Source organism: Triturus cristatus, chromosome 10 (genome assembly GCF_964204655.1).
Source record: "Triturus cristatus chromosome 10, aTriCri1.1, whole genome shotgun sequence".
NCBI classification, from domain to species: domain Eukaryota; kingdom Metazoa; phylum Chordata; class Amphibia; order Caudata; family Salamandridae; genus Triturus; species Triturus cristatus.
The window spans coordinates 102,796,304-102,815,995 of record NC_140593.1 but is presented as its reverse complement, the minus strand read 5'-3'; the positions used below and the strand labels follow the sequence as shown (position 1 = coordinate 102,815,995).

The window sequence follows — 19,692 nt, the reverse complement described above, 5'->3', positions numbered from 1 at the left end:
TTCACCACTGGGCTGACTCACCCTGGCTCCTGGAATTCCCCACACCCTCCAGCACCCGTCAATCACAAGCCAGACATGCACTCCACATCAGGCAGGCAGACGCACAGCATACAGAAATGCCAACTTGGCACTTCTCCACTAGTCACCATAAATCTGCGCACACCATTGCGCAGCATTTATTCTCACGAGTTCGCACATACTAAATTCGACCCTGCACTCCTCTCACATCAGGAATTACCATGGACACACATATCCCCCATGCATTCCTATGGGAGGACAGGCCAATCTCACCACACGCACTCAGAGTGCACACGCACTTTACACTGGGCCACAGGACTAAAGTGTGTAGAGGCCAAAAATCACTACCACCATGTCAGAGCTTAAGGCAAAAAGTTCAGGGGTGAACCTGCCAAGAAGGGCCAAGTCCAACACCCGCCCTAAGGTCGCACAAGTTCAGCAGACCTAGAGGGGGGTGTCTCTTGATCTATGTTGCTGGCAAGTTAAACGCAAACATTGACCAGCTATCATTTGAAGAAGACTGGATTACCGGTATAAGGATCAGAAGCTTCAAATCTATCGAACAAATGCTTCTGATTAATGTATATATTTCACTAAGCGTCAGGGAGAAAAGGACCAAGTTTGACCATCTGATGCGAATCATGTGCAACCTATTAAGTGATTATGGAAGTATAGCCTGTCTAATTTCAGGCGATTATAACACAAATCTCTTCCAAGATCCTCCAGATGAGCACGATGAAACATGCCCGGGAGACACCAATATACCACGGAACAAATAAAGCCTATCGGTAACAAATACAGCAAACTCGGCGAATAGATGGTATTTCAGCTCAGCATTTTGGGTTAGAGAACCCTGAATGGTCGTTTTTCCTTGGATAAACCCCCAAACTGGACAAGAACAAATGGTCGTACTCATTCCTTCCTAGACTACACTATATGCAGTAAGGAAATGTTCTCTTTGATAGAAAATTACACTATCGTTGTACGGGAGACAGTGACCATCGACCCCAAGTAATTACCCTGTCCTCCCGTGTAGAACGGCATGCTACGACAAGCCTGACAACAAGCAGAATTTTCACAGATAATCTTAAAAGTGACAACACTACATTATCGATGATTTTCTACAGCCAACTGCCTAAAAAGTTTTCATTCACCTCACAAAAAATCAAAAGAGGCAACTCAACAATTGCATCTGTCAAGATTAAGAAACTAAAAGATCTACGCACCTCAGCATTAAGATAAGCATGGAGGTGCCCGGGAGATGAACAGTTATATAACACCTACAAGCAAATCCAAAAAGCATTTAGTCAAGCAATATTCCTAGAGAAAAATGGTCCAACCAGTTCTGGACAAAATTAGCCTATGCGAGCAAAAACCCTAATACAAAGGCATTTGGTCCCTCATGAATGGGAGAATATATGGGCAAAGAGGACAAAGCGGTGCAAATATCCGTGAAGACGAATGGGTATCTTACCTAACGGCTCACTCCAAAGAGTCTGAAAGGGAGGAGGGTCGATTTGTCAAATCCATAACATCGGTCCTGTAGACCAATCTAAGTCATCTGCAGTCCACACAGGCACAATGCGTCCAGGATATCTGAGCAACTAGTAGATATTGCTACCCGGATTCCATCAATACCAGACAACAAATCCCCACCCCAGCAAGAGGAGCTTCCTCAACAGGCATTAAAGGCATCTGAAGCACTGACGACCCGAACGGCACAAATCATGAACAAAGGCTGGGTCCCTGGTCTCCCTCAGGCCCTGTACTAGCAGGATTCTGAGTTTTGGGCCAAACACCTGGCACCCTTATTTGGGTATTGTTGGTCTAGCCAGCTTATTCCAGAGTCCTGGTGTGGAGCCATCATACATCCAATCTACAAAGGTGGCACAAGATCTGACCCCAAAAATTATAGGATGATAGCTCTTTTAGATGTTAATCCAAAATATTAAGCCAGTTTGCTGCTTGAAGACCTGTCATCGTGGGCCACATAAAATCATATTGTGACTTTTAACCAGACCGGATTTGTGGCAAAATCAGGAACTATAACAAACCTGCTTGCGATATCAGTACTGATGGAGAAAGTGGTGGCCTCAAGCCATTGATGCTTTCTCGATTCCAAGGCAGCTTTTGATCATGAGCCTAGGGGACAACTATGGTCCAAATTGCAGAAATGGAGGATTACACCCGCCCTCCTAAATGCTATAATTCAGATCCATACAAACACATGGATCTGTATAAAATTGGGAGATGGATCTCACATCTCAAGGAAAATACAAACATCACTCAGCGTAAAACAAGGATGTGTGTTAGCGCCCCTCCTCTTTAACCTCTTCATCGCAGATCTATCACAGTCACTTGAAACACATCAGCAAATTTTCAAATGAACACACTGAGAAAACTGAAACCCTTTCTGCCCGTAAATGACCTCAAACAGGCAGTTCAAACACTAGTAATTCCTAGAGTGGAGTAAGGGAGTGCTACTCTTTGTGGTCTGCCCAGATCGACAACGGCCCCTCTAACGACGACGGCCCCTCTAAGAGCCTCAATCAATACAGCGGCTAGACTCATCACAGGCTCCAAAAGAAACAGTCACATCTCCCCTGACTTTCATGCCCTCAATTGGCTACCTTTCGAGGCCAGAATTCATTTGAAAATCACCTGTATGACACACAAGGCAATACATCACAAAACCCCAAGATACCTAGCTGAGAAATTGGTGTTATCGGGTGGGAACAGAACCACCAGGAGCTCCTATATTCTTCTACTGAAACCACAACGATTTAATAAGATGAAAACATACAACCGGAGCATCTCTGGAATCGCTCCCAGGATCTGGAATGCCTTGCCCCCAGAAACGAGACAGAACCCTTCCACAGCCTTTTTCAAACAAGAAGTGAAATCGATTCTCCTGGCCAAATTCACTTGAACTATTTATGTATTCATATATATATATATTTGCTAGTCCATAATAGCTACTACCTTTGTATCAGTCTTCCTTATATTATTTGTATGCATGTTTTTGTCACCTATATATCTCCTGTAAAGCGCTCTGCTACCAGCAAGGGTCTTGTTCGCGCTAAACAAAACCTTCAAAATAAATAAATAAATAAGATGTTAATTCCCACCCTCGAAAACTTGGTGGAACCTGTGTCAGTAACTTGCTGTATGCAGATGACCATGTCCTGCTCAGTCATACAAGGGTTGGCTTTCAGAGGCTACTCGATCAATTGCTTTCCTACACAACCTTTAACAAGTTGGAATTAAATCTATAAAAGACAAGGTCAATCACCTATGGGACAAGAAAACATCCAGGCGGCGGGTGCAGTTCAATGGTAAAAGCATTGAAGGGGCCGCCTCCTACAAATACCTAGGGGTTCATATAGACACAAGGTGCACCTTCTCAAATCATAGGGATGAGGTCGGAGCCAAAGCACTTACTATTCAGGTAGCACTTACGAAGCTGGCAAGGCGGCTATCCAGTCCAAGTCTGACCCCTCTAATAACCATTATAAAGGCTAAAATCTCTAACTATCTATCCTATGGTCAGGAGATTATGCTGGGGAAAGATAACAAGAAGAATTTTTAAGCAAGTGCTGAGTCTACCGAAAACTTCAGCCCCTGCCCAGATAAGACTTGAGTTTGGCCTTCTAGATCATAGTGCGGTTGGTGCCAGAGCATTTATCAAGCTGTGCAACAAGCTATGCATGTACAGAGAAGCAAGCTTGGAGGCTATGCTGTGGCAGGAAATATCAACCAGTCAGCTGGGAGGAAAACATTGCCATCACCTAGAAGACTTCTTGCAACTTTTGGAAGCAAAAGAAATCTGGGGTACTAATCCATCTCAACAGGCCCTCAAAATGTATATCAAAAATAGTGTTCGTTCTTGGTCTTTTCACTCGGAGAGAGCACAACTGGCAAAAGGTAAACATGCCTGGATAATCATATCAGGGTTTAAGCCAGGGATTGTGGCTCCACACCTTTCGTGTACCTACGCAGTTGTTTGGAAAAAAGATTTCTAAACCTCAGGATGGGGGAATGGTCCTTTTTGCATCATCTACTCAGCTGGTGCCGCATAAATGACAATACAATGTGTAGGGGGTGCAATTGCAGTACGGAATCGATGGAGCATGTGGTATGTCTCTGCCTTGCACTACTTAATGACCGAAGGACGCTGTTACGGGGCGAAAGGAACAAACTTGGTGTTCGTTTCTGCTGACAAGCCATCCTTGCACGCAGAGAATCCGATGCTTTACATCCGGTTCACTAAGTTTGTCATAAGTGAGGCAGAAAGTCTTACCTAGAGGGAGAGCCAGTAAGTTAATAACTACAATCCTCTATTGGGCAGCTTTAAATCCAATAAGATTTTAATTGGTATATTTTACTGCACTAACTGATTGCGGCCCTGTCTTTTACACTGGATACCTTTTCTAAGGCTTTGTGTTTCTTGTGATTTTAAAGTTTCTGCCATCTTCTGTATGGATTCATTATTTTATAAATAGAGTCACAAAGTCAGTGGAATTTCTAGTAGGATTTTAATGATTAGAGCTATGTGCACTTCTTTTAGTATGAAGTTAAAACTTAATAATTTACTACTGCTCCTTAACTGTGATCTAATTAAAGGGCCTTCGATAAGGATTAATCCTGTGACTCTTTCGAAATGGAGTCTTAACCCATAGTAGTAAGGAATCAGAAAAACAATGGAATTTTAACGGGTGCCGATTTGGTTTTATGTAAATATCTATCGTTCAATATCTCAATCTCTTATCATTTGCTATTTAAATGTGACGTTCCTAATGGATTAAGGGCTGTATTTAGGATTCCCTCAGAATGCGAAGAAAACATGCAGTATGCATTTAGAAACTAATGAATTCTATGTTTTTTTAAATTTGTTACTGTTTGTACATTCACTATTGTCATGATTTTTATTACTCAACCATTAAAATTTATATAAGGAGGTGGTTAAGGTTACAAAAGTTTGGAAACCAAAACAAGTGAGAAGGATTTGAACTCAGAAAGCATTATTGAAAGATGACTAATTGATCAAAAAAATCTCAATGATAAGTTTTTTAATTTGTTGATCATGTTCTAATTTTCAGTTGTTTCTAACTATTTTAAACTTCTAGTCCTCAATGTAGGGAGAAGATAAGTGAGCTCTCTATCGTGGAAAATCTCATGATGATTCTGCATGAATATGACCTGCTGTCTAAAAGGTACTGTCTTCGAGATTGAAAATGGAGCAATACTATAAAAGCATGCTATCACTGATAAAAGCAATTCAATAGCCAACTCATACATGCACCCTTTGAAAGGTTTCTTAAACAGACTCATCATCAAACTTAAGTCTAAGAGCGTGCTCCTTCTGCCTAGCGATAAGCTAAAATCAGGAAAGTGTACCTCCAAATTACCCATCTCAAAGAACAGTCCTTCTTTGAGGACTCTCCTCTGGTCCAAAACATGTGTGTAGTAGATTCTGTGTTGTGTCCGCATGCTACTAACCCTTCTCGGACTTTATTTCTGTAGCTCACCCAGGGATACGCAGAGTTTGTGGCATCATGCAAACATCTTTTACCATTTCCAAGGTTAGATATGTGCTTTGTTCTACATAAATAGTAGAAGAGATGGTCTCAAAATTAAGTCCGGCCATCTTCTCCTTCTGAATACTGACTCTAGAGTGCGAAGTGGATAACAAACGATTTTAAAGCACTGAAAACGAATGTCAGTGTGATAGAAATATCAGGCTAATGCCTGTTAATATTCACGTTTTAATGAAAGACGAACAGTTGACATAGTAAAAGCGTTCAAACAAGGTAGAAGCAAGGAGCAAACATGAGCAGCCGTCCATACAGGTCCTACACTGATGAACTATCGGCATGCTGGCAGTTCCTGACTGAAGATTACAAACAGAAATAATCTTGTGTTTAAAAGGACCATATGGTAAATGATGCCACCATGTGTCTGAAACCCAAGCTGGCATCATCAGATAAAAGAACATTCTGAAATACTTAATTGCTAGTGATGCAGCTTTGGGTACAGAAACTTTTCTTCTCTTCACTGGGTGGCCCCTCGCTGGAAGGAGTGGGGGACTAACAGGATGTCCCAGTGAACAGTGTTTAGTGCCTTAAATTCTATCACCTTCTATACAGGAAGCCATTTTCAAGCAAGTCAGTGAAGGTGCACCATGATCAAACTGACAGTCACCGTGCAGCAGACAGCCATCTGTTATTTTTTTCACCAGTGAACTTTTGTCTCAAGGCTATTCATATTTCCAAGGTATAAACATCGGCCATGATCAGGCTGAGAGACAATGGCAGCAACAGCTGAGGAACAAGGGAAGTATCTTTATAAGAACACAGAAGTGGCATAAACAAGACTTTGCCATATCTTTAACCTGTGCTACTAGCAAAAGCCTTCGTAACCAAGCTAAATCCCAGAATACGAACATCTTTGCATGAGAGTGGCATATGTGCCCATAGCTAAAGGCCAGAGAGTGGAATCCAATATGTCTGCCCCCAGTCTTGTCAAAGTTCATTTGGATCCAGTGGTCCTCCATCCATTCCTGGGCCTCCATCATGCTAAGCTGGAAATTCTTAGCCACAACATATACAGGCCTCTCTCCCCCGCCATGAGCTTGAGGAAGATCTGGGTCTTGGCAGCCGGTATGTGAAACCACAGTCATGGCACAAATGAGGAAGGCCAGCATCTTGACATCTTGAATAAGCTACGGGATAGTGAAGAGGTCTGAGACACCACTTGTGATAAGCTGAAAGTCTGAAGAAAGTTGTGTCACAGAGATGGACTGTTGATGCTCAGATATACATTTATTGGCAAAGTCAGCTGATCTAGCTTTAATGTGCTTGTTCGTGCAAACAGCATGGTGCCTGCATGTTTTAGTACATTAAAGTAACCTCTTGCCTTTTTCATTGCTCGTTGCACACTGATGCAGCTGTAATTTCATGGTAATATCTCAATGCAAAACCTCATTTACCTCTAATTTACCGCTGTAAAGGAGGTACTGGACCCTTGCCACTGTATATTACCTTCAGGAGACTTTACATAAACATGAAAAATCAAAAATGCATTTAAAATTTAAGCCAATAAAGAGAGTTGTGAGTATTTTTAAATGGTTTTGTTTTCTAGTTAAAAGTTAAAGTTCTCTGACCCTTTATTCATTAGTCAAATATCAATCAGGTTACAAAATTGAAAATAGGAAAATAGAATTAATACAGAACATATTACAGTCTGCATATAAAGCATCACATGTAGAAAAGAAAATGTGGCACAAAATGTCAGTCAAAACTCTTAAAGAGTTTCTAAGAAAAGAGTGAGTCTTGCAAGGCTAATCAATAATTAATAAATGGCAAAAATCTCCCATACAGAGAAATAAATGCATAGGGCAAATATATCTTTTCAAAAGCAATTAGGCAAAGCATGAAATTTAAAGTTTAGCACCTAAAATCTAAACCTGTTCTGATCCTCTCTCTCTCTGCCTCGCTGTGCTGTTGATCTGTCTCTCTGTCTCAGGAGCTGCAAAATAACCCCCACAGACGCAGCCCTTCCTTTTCTCTCTTTGGCTTCCAGTTATCTGTCTAGTGTCCTGCCTGGCGTTCAGGAAAAAATTAGCAAAAAGCCACCCTTCCCACTTGTAAGCCATATTTCAAGCAAAAGTCCACATGCTTGGTCCTCGTAGCTGGTCCAATCAGAACTTCAAGACACATCGTCTCCCCATGGGCTGACTGGATATGTCATTAATTAGGCGTGTTCCTCATTACGTGACTTCACATCCTTTTACATTTTAAAACAATTACATTTTCTGTAACAAATACATTTTATAAGAAAAATGTGTGCTCTGTAGTTTTTCTCTTCACTCCACTGTTTTAACAGGATACACAAAAATAAAAAATATGCAACATAGTGAAGGTTGAAGAGATGGAAACAGAAGAGCGTGATTTATCAACAAAGCCCTTTCATTGAAAGTTGGGAGAAAACAGAACACATACCATTTTCCTTATCTCAAGGCTGAAGAGGCCACAGTGAGCCTTCGGAAGGAAACTAATCATAAGCTTTTTCTACACTGCAAAAATGCGTGTTAATTCAGCACAAATATGCTAGTTCAAGACACATTTTCTAAATTAATCTAAATTAAATATATATTCTATAAGAGGTTAAATCTAAACTACACATTAAAACAACCATGATTAAATAAGCATTGTTTTACATGATTTCATTAGCAGGCCTCTTTCATGTTTGAATTTGCATGCACAAAAATTTGCCGCTAAAAAAATACATTCGACTCATTTCATGTTTTCATTTTGCTTGCGCCAAAATCTGCATCATTTTAAATGCAGTCTGTCTCAAGCACAAAAATAAAGCAATGCCTGACTCCAGATGAAATCTGAGCTACATCAACACGAACCCCTGACATCTAGCTCACTTAATTAGGGCCTTCAGCCTCAATTACCCGATGCAGGCTTCTAAAATGTTCACCACACAATGAACAGGGTTTCATCATGCCTCCAGGAAAAACTGCATCGTTGGTCAAAAAGATGGAGTCCTGCTTTGAGAAACAGAGCTACTCCACAAAGAATAATTGAGTGAGATGTAGTATTCTGGTCAAAAACGGATGACGCTATCTTTGCATGCTAGGTTATTTACTTTTTGTCTGTGACGAGATTTTCTTTCATTCCTACAGATTCTTGTTTATTAACCTTTTATCAGTTTTAATCTGTTGGCCTTCTTGATGTGCTCTCTCTAATCCAGTTAATTTCTTTTGGGAAACCAATTGGGGTATTTTTCAATTGTCTACTCTCACTGCTTATTGCACTTTCTCCTCCTTTTTAGACTGGGCACTCCAACAGTTGTAAGAAGATTGGCGGCTGCTCTGAGGCGGCTGAGCAAGTGCCGTATTGCTCGTCCTTGTACATGCCAATGGTTGTGCTCTAGTTGTTCTATTAGGTAGGCACTGCAACTTCTGCACTGTGCCTATTTTATGAGGTGTGAGATAAAGACACACACCAGCATGCCACAATGCAACTCAAGCAACACATCTGCACACTCTGTTAGAAAAGGCATCACAAACTAATACCGGGCCCCATACAGTCAGTCTACAGGAGCCTGGAATACCTGCCCATAACGATTGTTTCTCCCGCTGACATCCCTTGCAGTGCTGGTGATGATACTTTACTCATGGCAGTAATGCCAACAGTTTCCCCGCTAAGAGAGGGAAATGTGGCTCAAACTATGGTAGGCCCATCTGCCTCTACTTCTGGCAGAACAATTGGTTCCCCTAAAGCTGGTTCACCCATGTGGGTAACCGCTATATGAAAGTGATTTTTTTTTAAAATACTTGTTCATTGGTAAAAAAACTTGCCCTTTTTCTTTTTACTGAAATTTGTCTTTGTGATAACTCTGGACCAAATTTACCAATTGGCATTGCTAGTAACTCTAATATAGTTCACATGGATCAAGCTTCGAAAATTGGGGGCATTGTGGCAATGGTTTTTAAAGATACATTTTTATTTTCAGCTTTTGATCCACCTATATTCACAAATGGCATATTGATGCTAAATAACATTGGAATATCTCTCACTGTCCCCCTGATGTGGGGTTTTATATCAACCTCTTGTTCATGACTCTAATTAGTTTTATCCGTAATCGAAGAATTTGCAACTTATATCCTTCAACCTGCCAATTTTCTTCTTATGGAAGACTTAAATATGTTGAGTGACGATAATAACTCTACAAAAACTAGGGAGTTCCTGGAAGGTTTCTTGACACTTGGCCTTCATCAGCTAGTTAAATGCCTTACCCATAAAGCATAGCATACTCGGGATGTGTTTCCTACTATCTTTGCAAATATTTAAGTGACCAAGGAGGTTTCATTCCATGGTCAGACCACTATTATGTCCCTTTTCTTATACAGTACAATTATATTAATAAGAAGTGCTCGAAGAAAAGCATTTAGGAAGATATTGGACTAAAATTACTAATCCCTTCCTTCAGAGGCATTGAAGGATGAGGAATAGCTGCTTGAGGGTGGAATTTTTTCCACTGTCAATAGTTTTAATAGCTGGATTCCTGCTGATCTTGGTTGGTTTAAAACCTCATGACCCTTGATTTTATAATATATTTAAAGTTCTTACAAAAATCTGTAAAAAGGCAGAGACACAACAAAAAAACAATTTTGCGCATAGAATAACTAATGCGCCATGCCCAGCAGAGAGGTCCTTGGGTTAATCAGAGAACTAGCATCTCTTTGCTGTGAAAGCAGAGAAACTCCACCTTCTCAATTACTTTCTGACCAACTTTCAGATTCTTTTCAAGAACGAATTGAAACAATTAGATCCACCGTTAACTCCCAGCCTGGGGATCACTTAATATCAATCACCTGGCCTCAATCTCTCCCACTAGTGCTTTCACACACTTTAAGTTAGTTACTCTGAAGGATGTAATTAAGCCAATCAGGAAAATAATCTTGAGGTCTCTTGTGGATCCTTGCAGGCTGAAAATCATTCATTTGTTTAGTGAGATCATAGGAGCTAAACTCATCAAACTGATAAATATGTCTTTTAGGACAGGTCAAGTACCTTGTGCTTGGAAACAAGACGCTGTTGTTCCCCCTTCTTAAAAAGAAGAGTGGAGGCCCTATAGCTCCTGCTAACTATAGATCTACTTTACGGTTGGTATTTGTCCCCAGAGTTATGGACAGCTCAGTCAACTTTAACTACTAAGCGATATGGAAGAAAAAATCAGCTTGACCCAAAGCAATCAGGTTTTACACCACCACATTCCATGGAATCAGTATTGACAGCTTTGTTAAATTATCACTATCTGTCCATTGATGAATGTAACTCTGAGGGCCTGATTATGAGTGGGTCGGTTAAGTTCGACTCATGCGTAAACCCGTGGGTCGGAATTACGAGTTTGAAGATATTTAATGCATCCGATAAATTTCTAATGCCTTAAATAACTCAACCTTCGTTACATTTTGGCAGGTCAAAACTGCTGAAATTTAACCACGGAAAAGCATAAAGTATTTACTGTTTCATGCAGACTTTGGTGCGTTAAACACCAACCCACATGTTATTCCCCAGAAACTTGTAATAGGTGTTATTATCTAGTGCATCTGATAAATAACGTACCCCTGAGTTCCTAGCATATTGGATCTTTCAGACACTTCTAACATTGTCTCCCAGCGGATGCTCCTGCTTAGGTAGCAGGAGATGGGTTTGGAGGGCAGTGTCACAGGCTGGTTTAGATATATTCTACAAGACAGATCTCAGTATGCACTCCTTAGAAGATTTAAATCTTCCTCCAAAAAGATGTCCTGGGAGTGCCAATGGGCTCATCACTTTACCCAAAGCTGTTCAACATACATATGAAACCTCGAGCATCACTGATTTGTTCCTGTGGGACACCTTTTATTCCTATTCAACTGACACTCAGTTGCTAGACTGGGAGGTGTTGATGATCAAACATACTGTAAAGTTCAAAATTCTGAAAGCAATGGATGAAACAAATGTAACTCTGGTTTACTACTGATGAGACCAAAGTAATAGTAGTTGGCAATAAACTAGGTAGCTGTGCCAGCAACTGATGGGCAGATAATATAGGACCAACATGAATATTTTTGATGATAAACTTATATTAGTTCCACAGATTACTGAAGTCATGTCAACTTGCTCCAGGATCTTAAACACCTTAAGAAATATTCTGCCTCCGCTGCAATCTGATTGCAAGAAAACAACTGTGCAAATTGTCATTACGTTTTGCCTGGATTATGGCAATTAATTCCGTTTACATGGGCCTATCCAAGTATTTATTAGCCAAACTTCAAGTAATTCAGAAAATGGCAGCCGGACTTATTTTAGGCCATCATAGGAAGGATTCTACTAGCCCCCTCTTTCCAAGCTGCAGTAGCTTCCTGTCCAAACATGGGTGATTTTTAAAAGCCTTTAGATTGTTCATCGTGTATTTAGTCGAAACAAATGCAGACATACATTCCTTCAAGCAACTGAAGTTTCAAGTCAGAGTTGCAATTAAAGATCTTGAAAACCCATAAAGTCCAATCAGGTGACAAAGTATTTTCAGTTCAAACAGTGATCTACTGGAATCAACTCCTACAGTAAATTAAGGAAGACGTTCACATCTTAGAATCTGGAGGTTGTAGAAACCATTGTTGTTCTTCAAACCTTCTTAAAACGAGGTTGTTCCTTATTCTGGGGTCTTTTATTGTCTTTGTTTTGTTTGGGGTCAGTTTTTATTTAGTCTTCCACCTGTGCCAGGAAGTGCCCCAGAGTTGTTGTCTGTGCTTAATAAATTTTATACAATCATCAGCATCATCATCAAAGATGTGATTTTAAATGTGTCTAAACTCTTTTATTGAGTGATTAAGGATCAGCCTGATATGTGATTGGTTGGTTGGCTCTGAATGTTGATTGCTGAACCTATGGACATGCTTTCAGACCAAAATACTATCTTGCGTGCCCTAATATGCCACCCACAAACACGTTTAAGGACGCTACCACTGGGAAGAGTTCTAGCAATGTAAGGTGATTTTTCCCAGGCTGCTTCTTTGGGACTATCTGCTACGCTGTGAATTGTAAAAGGGCCTGCCTACCTGCCAAAGCTAAGCTACTTCTTTTGCTACTTGAGGGGCACACTGGGCTGCCTTCTGATTCTTAGCGATGAACGGGTTGGAGACTGCTCTTGAAGGAATACAGAAACCTTCCTGAAAGCTATAATAGAGCTTATGGGCATTTTACGCCTAGCATTATCTGCCCAATAAGTGAGTTAGGACGTGGAGCCTAATAGGAGAATGGGCTTTCTGTAGACTTTAGGTTAGGGTTTTGTGGATGTTTTCCCTTGCCATGTTTCTTGAAGCACTCAGACTCTGTGTTGGCATGGAGAGCCTCAGGAAGAGCAGGCATGTTTGAACCTATAGGAGGCCACCTTGGAGTTGGCTTTCTTGTTATATTGCCAGCAGGCGAGCCTCCTTTCGCCTTGCTCCTAAGAGGTACAAGAGGAATGCCCATATCTGGACACCGCAGAGCCAACGTGCAGCTCTTCATACCACAAGTTAACTTCTCTTTGGTCGCAAGGAACCTCAAGGTTGTTAGCCTGCATTTGCCTACATTTATTGTCATACAAGAGCAAGGCATTGCCTGGAAAATCAGTGTGTTATGAACCATTGATAAAAAAAGCTTATCAAGAGAGCTTTTTCACATATAATGTAAGCATATATAGTGAAAATTGTTCCCCAGTTCACAATGGGCTTGTCTATCCAAACTTTCTTTACTTTAACCTCCACACCCTTTCTGATCTTAACATTTTCTTCAGTCACCTCCAAGTTTACTAAAGTGAAAACACCAAAAAATTCCCCTTCCAAAACCTTTTCCTACACCTCCATCGGCACGTGTCATGTTAGGGACATCGTTGCAGATAATGTTGGAGAGACACTGCCAAGCAAAATCTGGCACGGTGATCCAGTGGAGAAAGGCACCACAGGTGTGGAGCTCATTGTGGTTTGGGGGCAATAGAATGGTGGCAGGCCATTTGTTTTTTGGATGTTTAATGGCGTGGCCTGACCTCGTGATTCTAATGTGTTTTGTGTTAAGGGGGGCCTGCCGGGGGCAGGATACAGTTGATCCCTACAATCTCCCCTGAGTGATCACCTGGCTCACCTCACCTCGCCTCTTGGCTTGCAATCAGGCTGTCCATGTGGGTGCTTTCCCCCCTATAGACTGGGCAGAGTTTTTAAAGGTCCCCCGTTGCTGGCTTGTGGCTGAATCGTCCCTGAAATGGTTAAACTAACTGCTTGTGACACAGTGACAGCTGCCTGTTAAGTGGGCATGTACTGTGACACTTTGACTCCCTTCAGACTTTCCCATTCACACCAACATTTACTTGAACCCACCTTGTGAGTGGGGTGTTTGTATGTCTGTCTGCCCATGTTCCCGATGTCTCTGTTGGCAACCCTCCAATGCTGATGGCTGTGTACTGCTATGATTGGCTCGTGTGTGGCGGCGGTGCGGCACCCTCTCCCCCGCTGGGCAGAAACGCATCTCACTTTGATGATCCCTTGATAGGAGATTCATTGTGCAACGAAAGAGTCATTTGCACAGGATCTGTAAGCGGAATGTGGAAGCGGGCTAGTGTTATCTATGCTCCATTAGGGGGCTTTTTTGTACTGGATGAAAGGGAACATTTAGTGACGGTTCGAACACTTTTTGAAGAACTTAGTCCATGCTATGCACTTGTGTGTTTCCAGTACCTTCCTGACCATTTGAATTTGATCCACTTTCTCTGTGATGGTAGGCGAGGGGTGGGGTTGGAGTTGGTGCTCTTCCTGGGTCCGGGTCACCCTCATTCCGGGGGTATACTAAAAACACATGAAAGCCAAGAGTGAGAAGAGATATGAATGCAAAAACAAGCACGGATTAGCAGCAGCGGCCCGTGCAGGTAAGAGTGGTGGGGCAGTAGGGCCGGGTGGGTATTTTGACGGACGATGACAAGGGAAAATTCATTATTTATTTTATTTTCCCTCATGGGAGTCTGTCAAATTCCTGCTCCAACCCAGCCCCACCACCCTTACTTGCACGGGATTAGTAACTATCCGAAAACAGAGCACACCAATAGCAGCAGATGGTAGCATGCCGCTCCTGGAGAATACGCTGCGCTGATAGTACATAGAGTATGCCGTCATTTCAATAAAATTCCTGGATGGTACAGCGTTTACTGGATCTCCTTCTTCTGTAATTTTTGGATTACACTATATACCTGAGGTATTAGACTCTACAATATATATTGCTATTGTGGCCAATTTTGCTGTTTAAGGTTCAAATCCACTTTAACTACTTGTCACTGCTACATACCAGCGTTACACAGAAGAGCCCTGACGAAGTTTCCTCTGCCAAAAAATCGGGAACGAAACGCGTTGGCTGTGTGCCAGTTTTGAAAGATTAACTTGAATAAAAAGAAGCACCTTTTGAACAGATTGTTATCCATGTGTATTGACTTCACAACGAGTGCACCTTCCATTTTTTTCCCCCCGAAAACTTGGCGATTTCTGACACCTCCAGACGGCGGGTGTGGGGAGTGATTGCACCATTTTTCCAAATTTATTGTACATGTGGTCTGTATGTGCTTGACCTTGGTCTGCCGTTTGACCTTTTTCTGTTAGATGGTAGCATGTGCCTAACATGCCTTCACTGGGTTGTCCTCATCTGGGGCAGGCAGGAAACAGAGACCTGGCGTGAGCTCACCCAGTTATGTAAACTTGAGGCCCCACCCCCGGGCCTCCCATTCCACTTAGCCCTTGTACCCACCCCTTCAATCAATCAAGTAGTACTTGCATAGCACAACGTATCACCCAAGACTGTATCCAGGCGCTTTGCCGCAGGTGTCAGTCGAAGAGCCAGGTCTCGAGTCCCTTCCTGAAGTGGGTCAGCAAGGGTGCGGTGCGGAGGTGAAAAGTTGGGGGGGGCATTCCCCTTGGAGATCTCACGGATGGTTCACCCGACGGGAAAAGAAACGCATTGGGGAAATTACGACCGTCAGTTTGAATGGAAATACTTATTCATAGTGCTGTGAATAATATTATAGGGTGCTTTCCATGGGTTGAAGTAGGCGGTGTCTGAGGGGCACAACGTGCCCATACTTGTTTGGTTGGACAAAAACAGTTCCCCTCCTTCATAGTTAAAAGGCATCTGTCCCTGGACAGTTAATTTGGACATCTGAGATGCCTCGGCTGAAGTGGGGGGAGTCTGTGCTGTGAAGCTGAGGAAGGGGCAGACACCTAAACAAGAAACAAACCTTCTTGCAGAGTGTCTGCTGCCTGAAAGAAATGTAAATGTGTGCATTTGGTTAACCTGCAAATGTAAAGGCTGCTTGGCAGAGGCGTCACTCCAGGAGGGATGCTTGCGGTGTTGCATCTCCCTAAAAAATGTATTCTGCAGAAAATAGTTGGGTACAAGTCCTTTCAGTCTAATGTACAGTTTCTGTTGGATTTCACATGGGATTTTTACATCCCACACTGACAATAGCACACACTCTCTCTCAACTATGTTTTGAAGTCTTTAAAAAATGTTAATTAGTTTGAAAAAGATTGTGTTTAAGCAGGGCCGGACTGGGGACAGAAACCGGCCCTGGCAAACTGCTCAGCAGACCCCCCTGGGGGGCGGAGGAGTGCAGCTGAGCAGTGTGCGAGGGCCGGTTTCGGACGATTTTGTTACAGGGGGACGATATTGCCGCCCCCCCGTAACAAAAACGGCCCCCTAGGGGCCCAAAACCGTCCCCCACCCTAGCGGCCCACCGGGAAAATGCCCGGTGCCCGCTATGGCCAGTCCGACCCTGGTTTTAAGTTACCCTTGACAATCCGCCCTCCTGTATCCTTCTGCTGCCCCTTATTCCCTCTCACGTAATAAGCTTAACAAGAGGTCCCACAGTGATTGTTGGGAAATCTGAAGCTCAAACTCCCCACGCCCCACCCCCCACTCATTCTGACCAAACGTCGCCGCTGCTGCTTGGAAGCTGGTATTAGCTTTAATTGATGGAGTATTTAGAAGCTTCCTGACAGCAAAGCACAAATTCATTTTGAGAGGTATTGTTGAACAGCTGATCTGTGGAGTACATGCTTTTAAAGGATATTTATATAAAATATTTGCACTAATTACAGTCTGTATATTTCTCAGATCAAGATTTTGTTAACACTTTTCTATCTCAAACCTGGATATTATTTGGGACTTTGTCTCAGCCTGTGTGTAAATCAAATTTAAAATAATGACGTGCACATTCACAGTGCTTTCTGTCACCGACTTAGACTTCATGACACTAAAAACACAGAAGGTGCTATTCCCCACTGCACCAACCAGATTCAATTCTGTGGCACTCTGGTTACAGACGCAGTTATCTGCAGTCATCGCATTAATCAATAGAGGTTTCACAGCATAAAGTAGTGCATCTCTAACTGATTATTTTAACTTACTATTAGTTTTCATTTAGGGTGTGTGTTATTTTATGAGCAGTTACTTGAAGTTGAAGGACCAAAAACATAGCTACTGCATATTTTGGGTTTTTTAGCCACGCCTTTGATCCCGTCCCTGCGCTCGCTGACCCCGCCCCCATTGCACTCAGGATCACAGTTGCCATACTTTTTTAAATGCACTTCGACCGCTGGGTCTTTCTACCATGCTTTCAGAATGCTGCTCTGTGTTGCACACCCTTGGTGGTCTCTACTACCAGACAAGCTTGCAGACAGTCAACACTTTATTGTACAAAACGGGGCATGTCTGCAGTACATTCTCTGACCGGAAATAACACAGCAATAAGATTCCTGCCCAGTTTTCGTGTATAATCCTGTACACTCAGAGACCTACAATAGGTTTCATAAGGTCAGAGTGTTCCTGTTTTTCAAGTACACGTATGTCAGATGAACAAAATTAAGAATATAGTATTAAACCGTGCACCAGTAGGGAAGTAACTTGCTACTGAATGGCCAGGCATATTTCAGAGGTAGATCAACCAGATTTGTTTGTACCTACCTCTGCATCTGTTTGTTTGCCTGTATGTCTACCTGCCTGTTTGTTTACCTACTACATCCCTGTCTCAATTCAAAAAGCTTTATTTCGATATCCAGTATCTTGAAAGCATTTCATCCAATACATACATTAAATAAAAAAAGTTAAAAAGATATAAAACATCAGTTAAAAAAGTAAAAGCGACCAACATTAAGCTCATCACATACAAAATACCTACAAATCTAGAAATAGAAATTGCAAACTTTGGTTGAGTACCCTTCTAATCGGGGGGAGCCCTTTTTCCTGTTGGTGCCAAATAGCTCTCGAGTATCCCTGTCTCTGTTTGTGTCGATCTATCATTGACTGTCTATTTGCCTAACAGTGTATGTTGTTGTCTACATGCCTTTGTCTATCCATCTATCCATCTATCCATCTATCCATCCATCCATCTATCCATCCATCCATCCATCCATCCGTCCGTCTATCTATCCGTCCGTCTATCCATCCGTCTATCCGTCCATCCGTCCGTCTATCCGTCCGTCTATCCGTCCGTCTATCCGTCCGTCTATCCCTCTGTCTGTCTGTCTGTCTATCTGTAGAAACAAATATAAAACACCATAGCACTGATAAATTAGAGCCTGATTTTCAGTTCCGCGGATGCGTTACTCCGTCACAAATGTGACCATATCCTGTCAGCAGTATTACAAGTGTCATAGGATATAAAGCACTTTTGTGACAGAGTCAGCAGTCCACTGAACTATAAATGCGGCCCTTAGTTTAAAATAAATCTCTAGGTAATTTAAATATATTAAATTATATAAACTAGATTTCTGAAGTTTAAATTAAAAAATTAATTCCCACCTAAAGTAAAAACAAAAAAAATTACATTAATTACTATTAAAAGGATGTATACAATTAATTAAAACCAATCTAATTATATCTAATAAAAGTGAATGTTAATTCATAAAAGGTTGTTTTAAAATATTTTATAATAAAAATAAAAGGTTGTATTTTTGTATTTTGTATACATTAAAATATATGTTTTTTCTATATTTAACTATTTGAAATAATGTAATTAAACACAATTTCCTCCAGGATTTTATTTTAAGTCTCTACCTCCATTATTTTCTATAAGAGGGTGTTGCAGTACCAGTGGTTGGCTATGTGTGATGCTCAACATTCTCCAGTTATGAGCTGAAGTAAATTACTACTGTTTTGGGATCTCTTTTTATCTGTAATAACTTATGAAGTGCAGTTTATGAATAGCAATGGGCTTACTCTAATGTGGGTGGGTTCATGTCCCTCCCTAACCCCCAAGTGACTCCTCCCTAAAGCCCTCCCATTTAGTAGTAAGTATGCCCCTTTTTCCAGCCACTCAGTCTTGTCCCTCCTACATATATCTCTAAGTAGTAAGAAACAGCCACATTTCCCCTAACCATATAGCTCTCCACAGGCTCCCCTCTAAACAAGAATTCAATTATATATCGCCTGCATGACCCATAAAGCCCTAAACTTCAATACCCCAAGATACCTTGCTCAGAAGTTGGAGCTCTCTGGTGACGACAGATCTTCCAGCAGCATCACCACTTTATTGCTGATGCATCAAAGATTCTCGAAAAAGACAACCTACAACTGAGCTTTCTCTGGGATCACCCTGAGAATGTGGACTCATTGCCCCCTGAAATCAGACTGAATCCCTCAACTGTTTCCTTCAAGAAAGAAGTGAAAACATTACTCATGAACAAATATATACCCTAGATCCAACGATGTCCTCTCCCCGTACCTCTCCTGACTCGTCATTTATTGGGATGACTACTGCTTGCTTTCATTGTTTTTCTTATGGTTATTCTGTTTGTACTACTGAATCCATTTGTATCGATACGTTGTGCTGATATCGCCCATATCTTGGGAGCCATATTTGTTTCCTTATGCCTCTGCTCTCCATACATGTGTAAAGTGGATGGGTCATGTTTGCGATATATAAAACTTTAAAAATAAATTACATTTTGTAGCAGCACTAAATATACTACAAAATGCAGGTTGTGAATAGGCCCTTAGATCTTCCATTTTTAGAGGGTTCGAAAGGATTTAGTTGTTAGTTATGAGAGAGAATTGTCCCATCTCATTATTCCATGAACCACAGAATGAAAATACTGAT

General features: G+C 41.6%; 1 protein-coding gene across 2 annotated transcripts in view; it reads left to right on the top strand.

The window, feature by feature from the left end:
• NEK10 (NIMA related kinase 10) overlaps positions 1 to 19,692 on the top strand; it is a 1,348,206-nt gene that overhangs the window by 516,334 nt on the left and 812,180 nt on the right. For both annotated transcript variants that reach the window (XM_085630543.1, XM_085630544.1), the window contains exon 11: positions 5,145 to 5,231. In XM_085630543.1, coding sequence (XP_085486669.1) covers positions 5,145 to 5,231 — 87 coding nt within the window. The remainder of the gene's footprint in view (positions 1 to 5,144; positions 5,232 to 19,692) is intronic.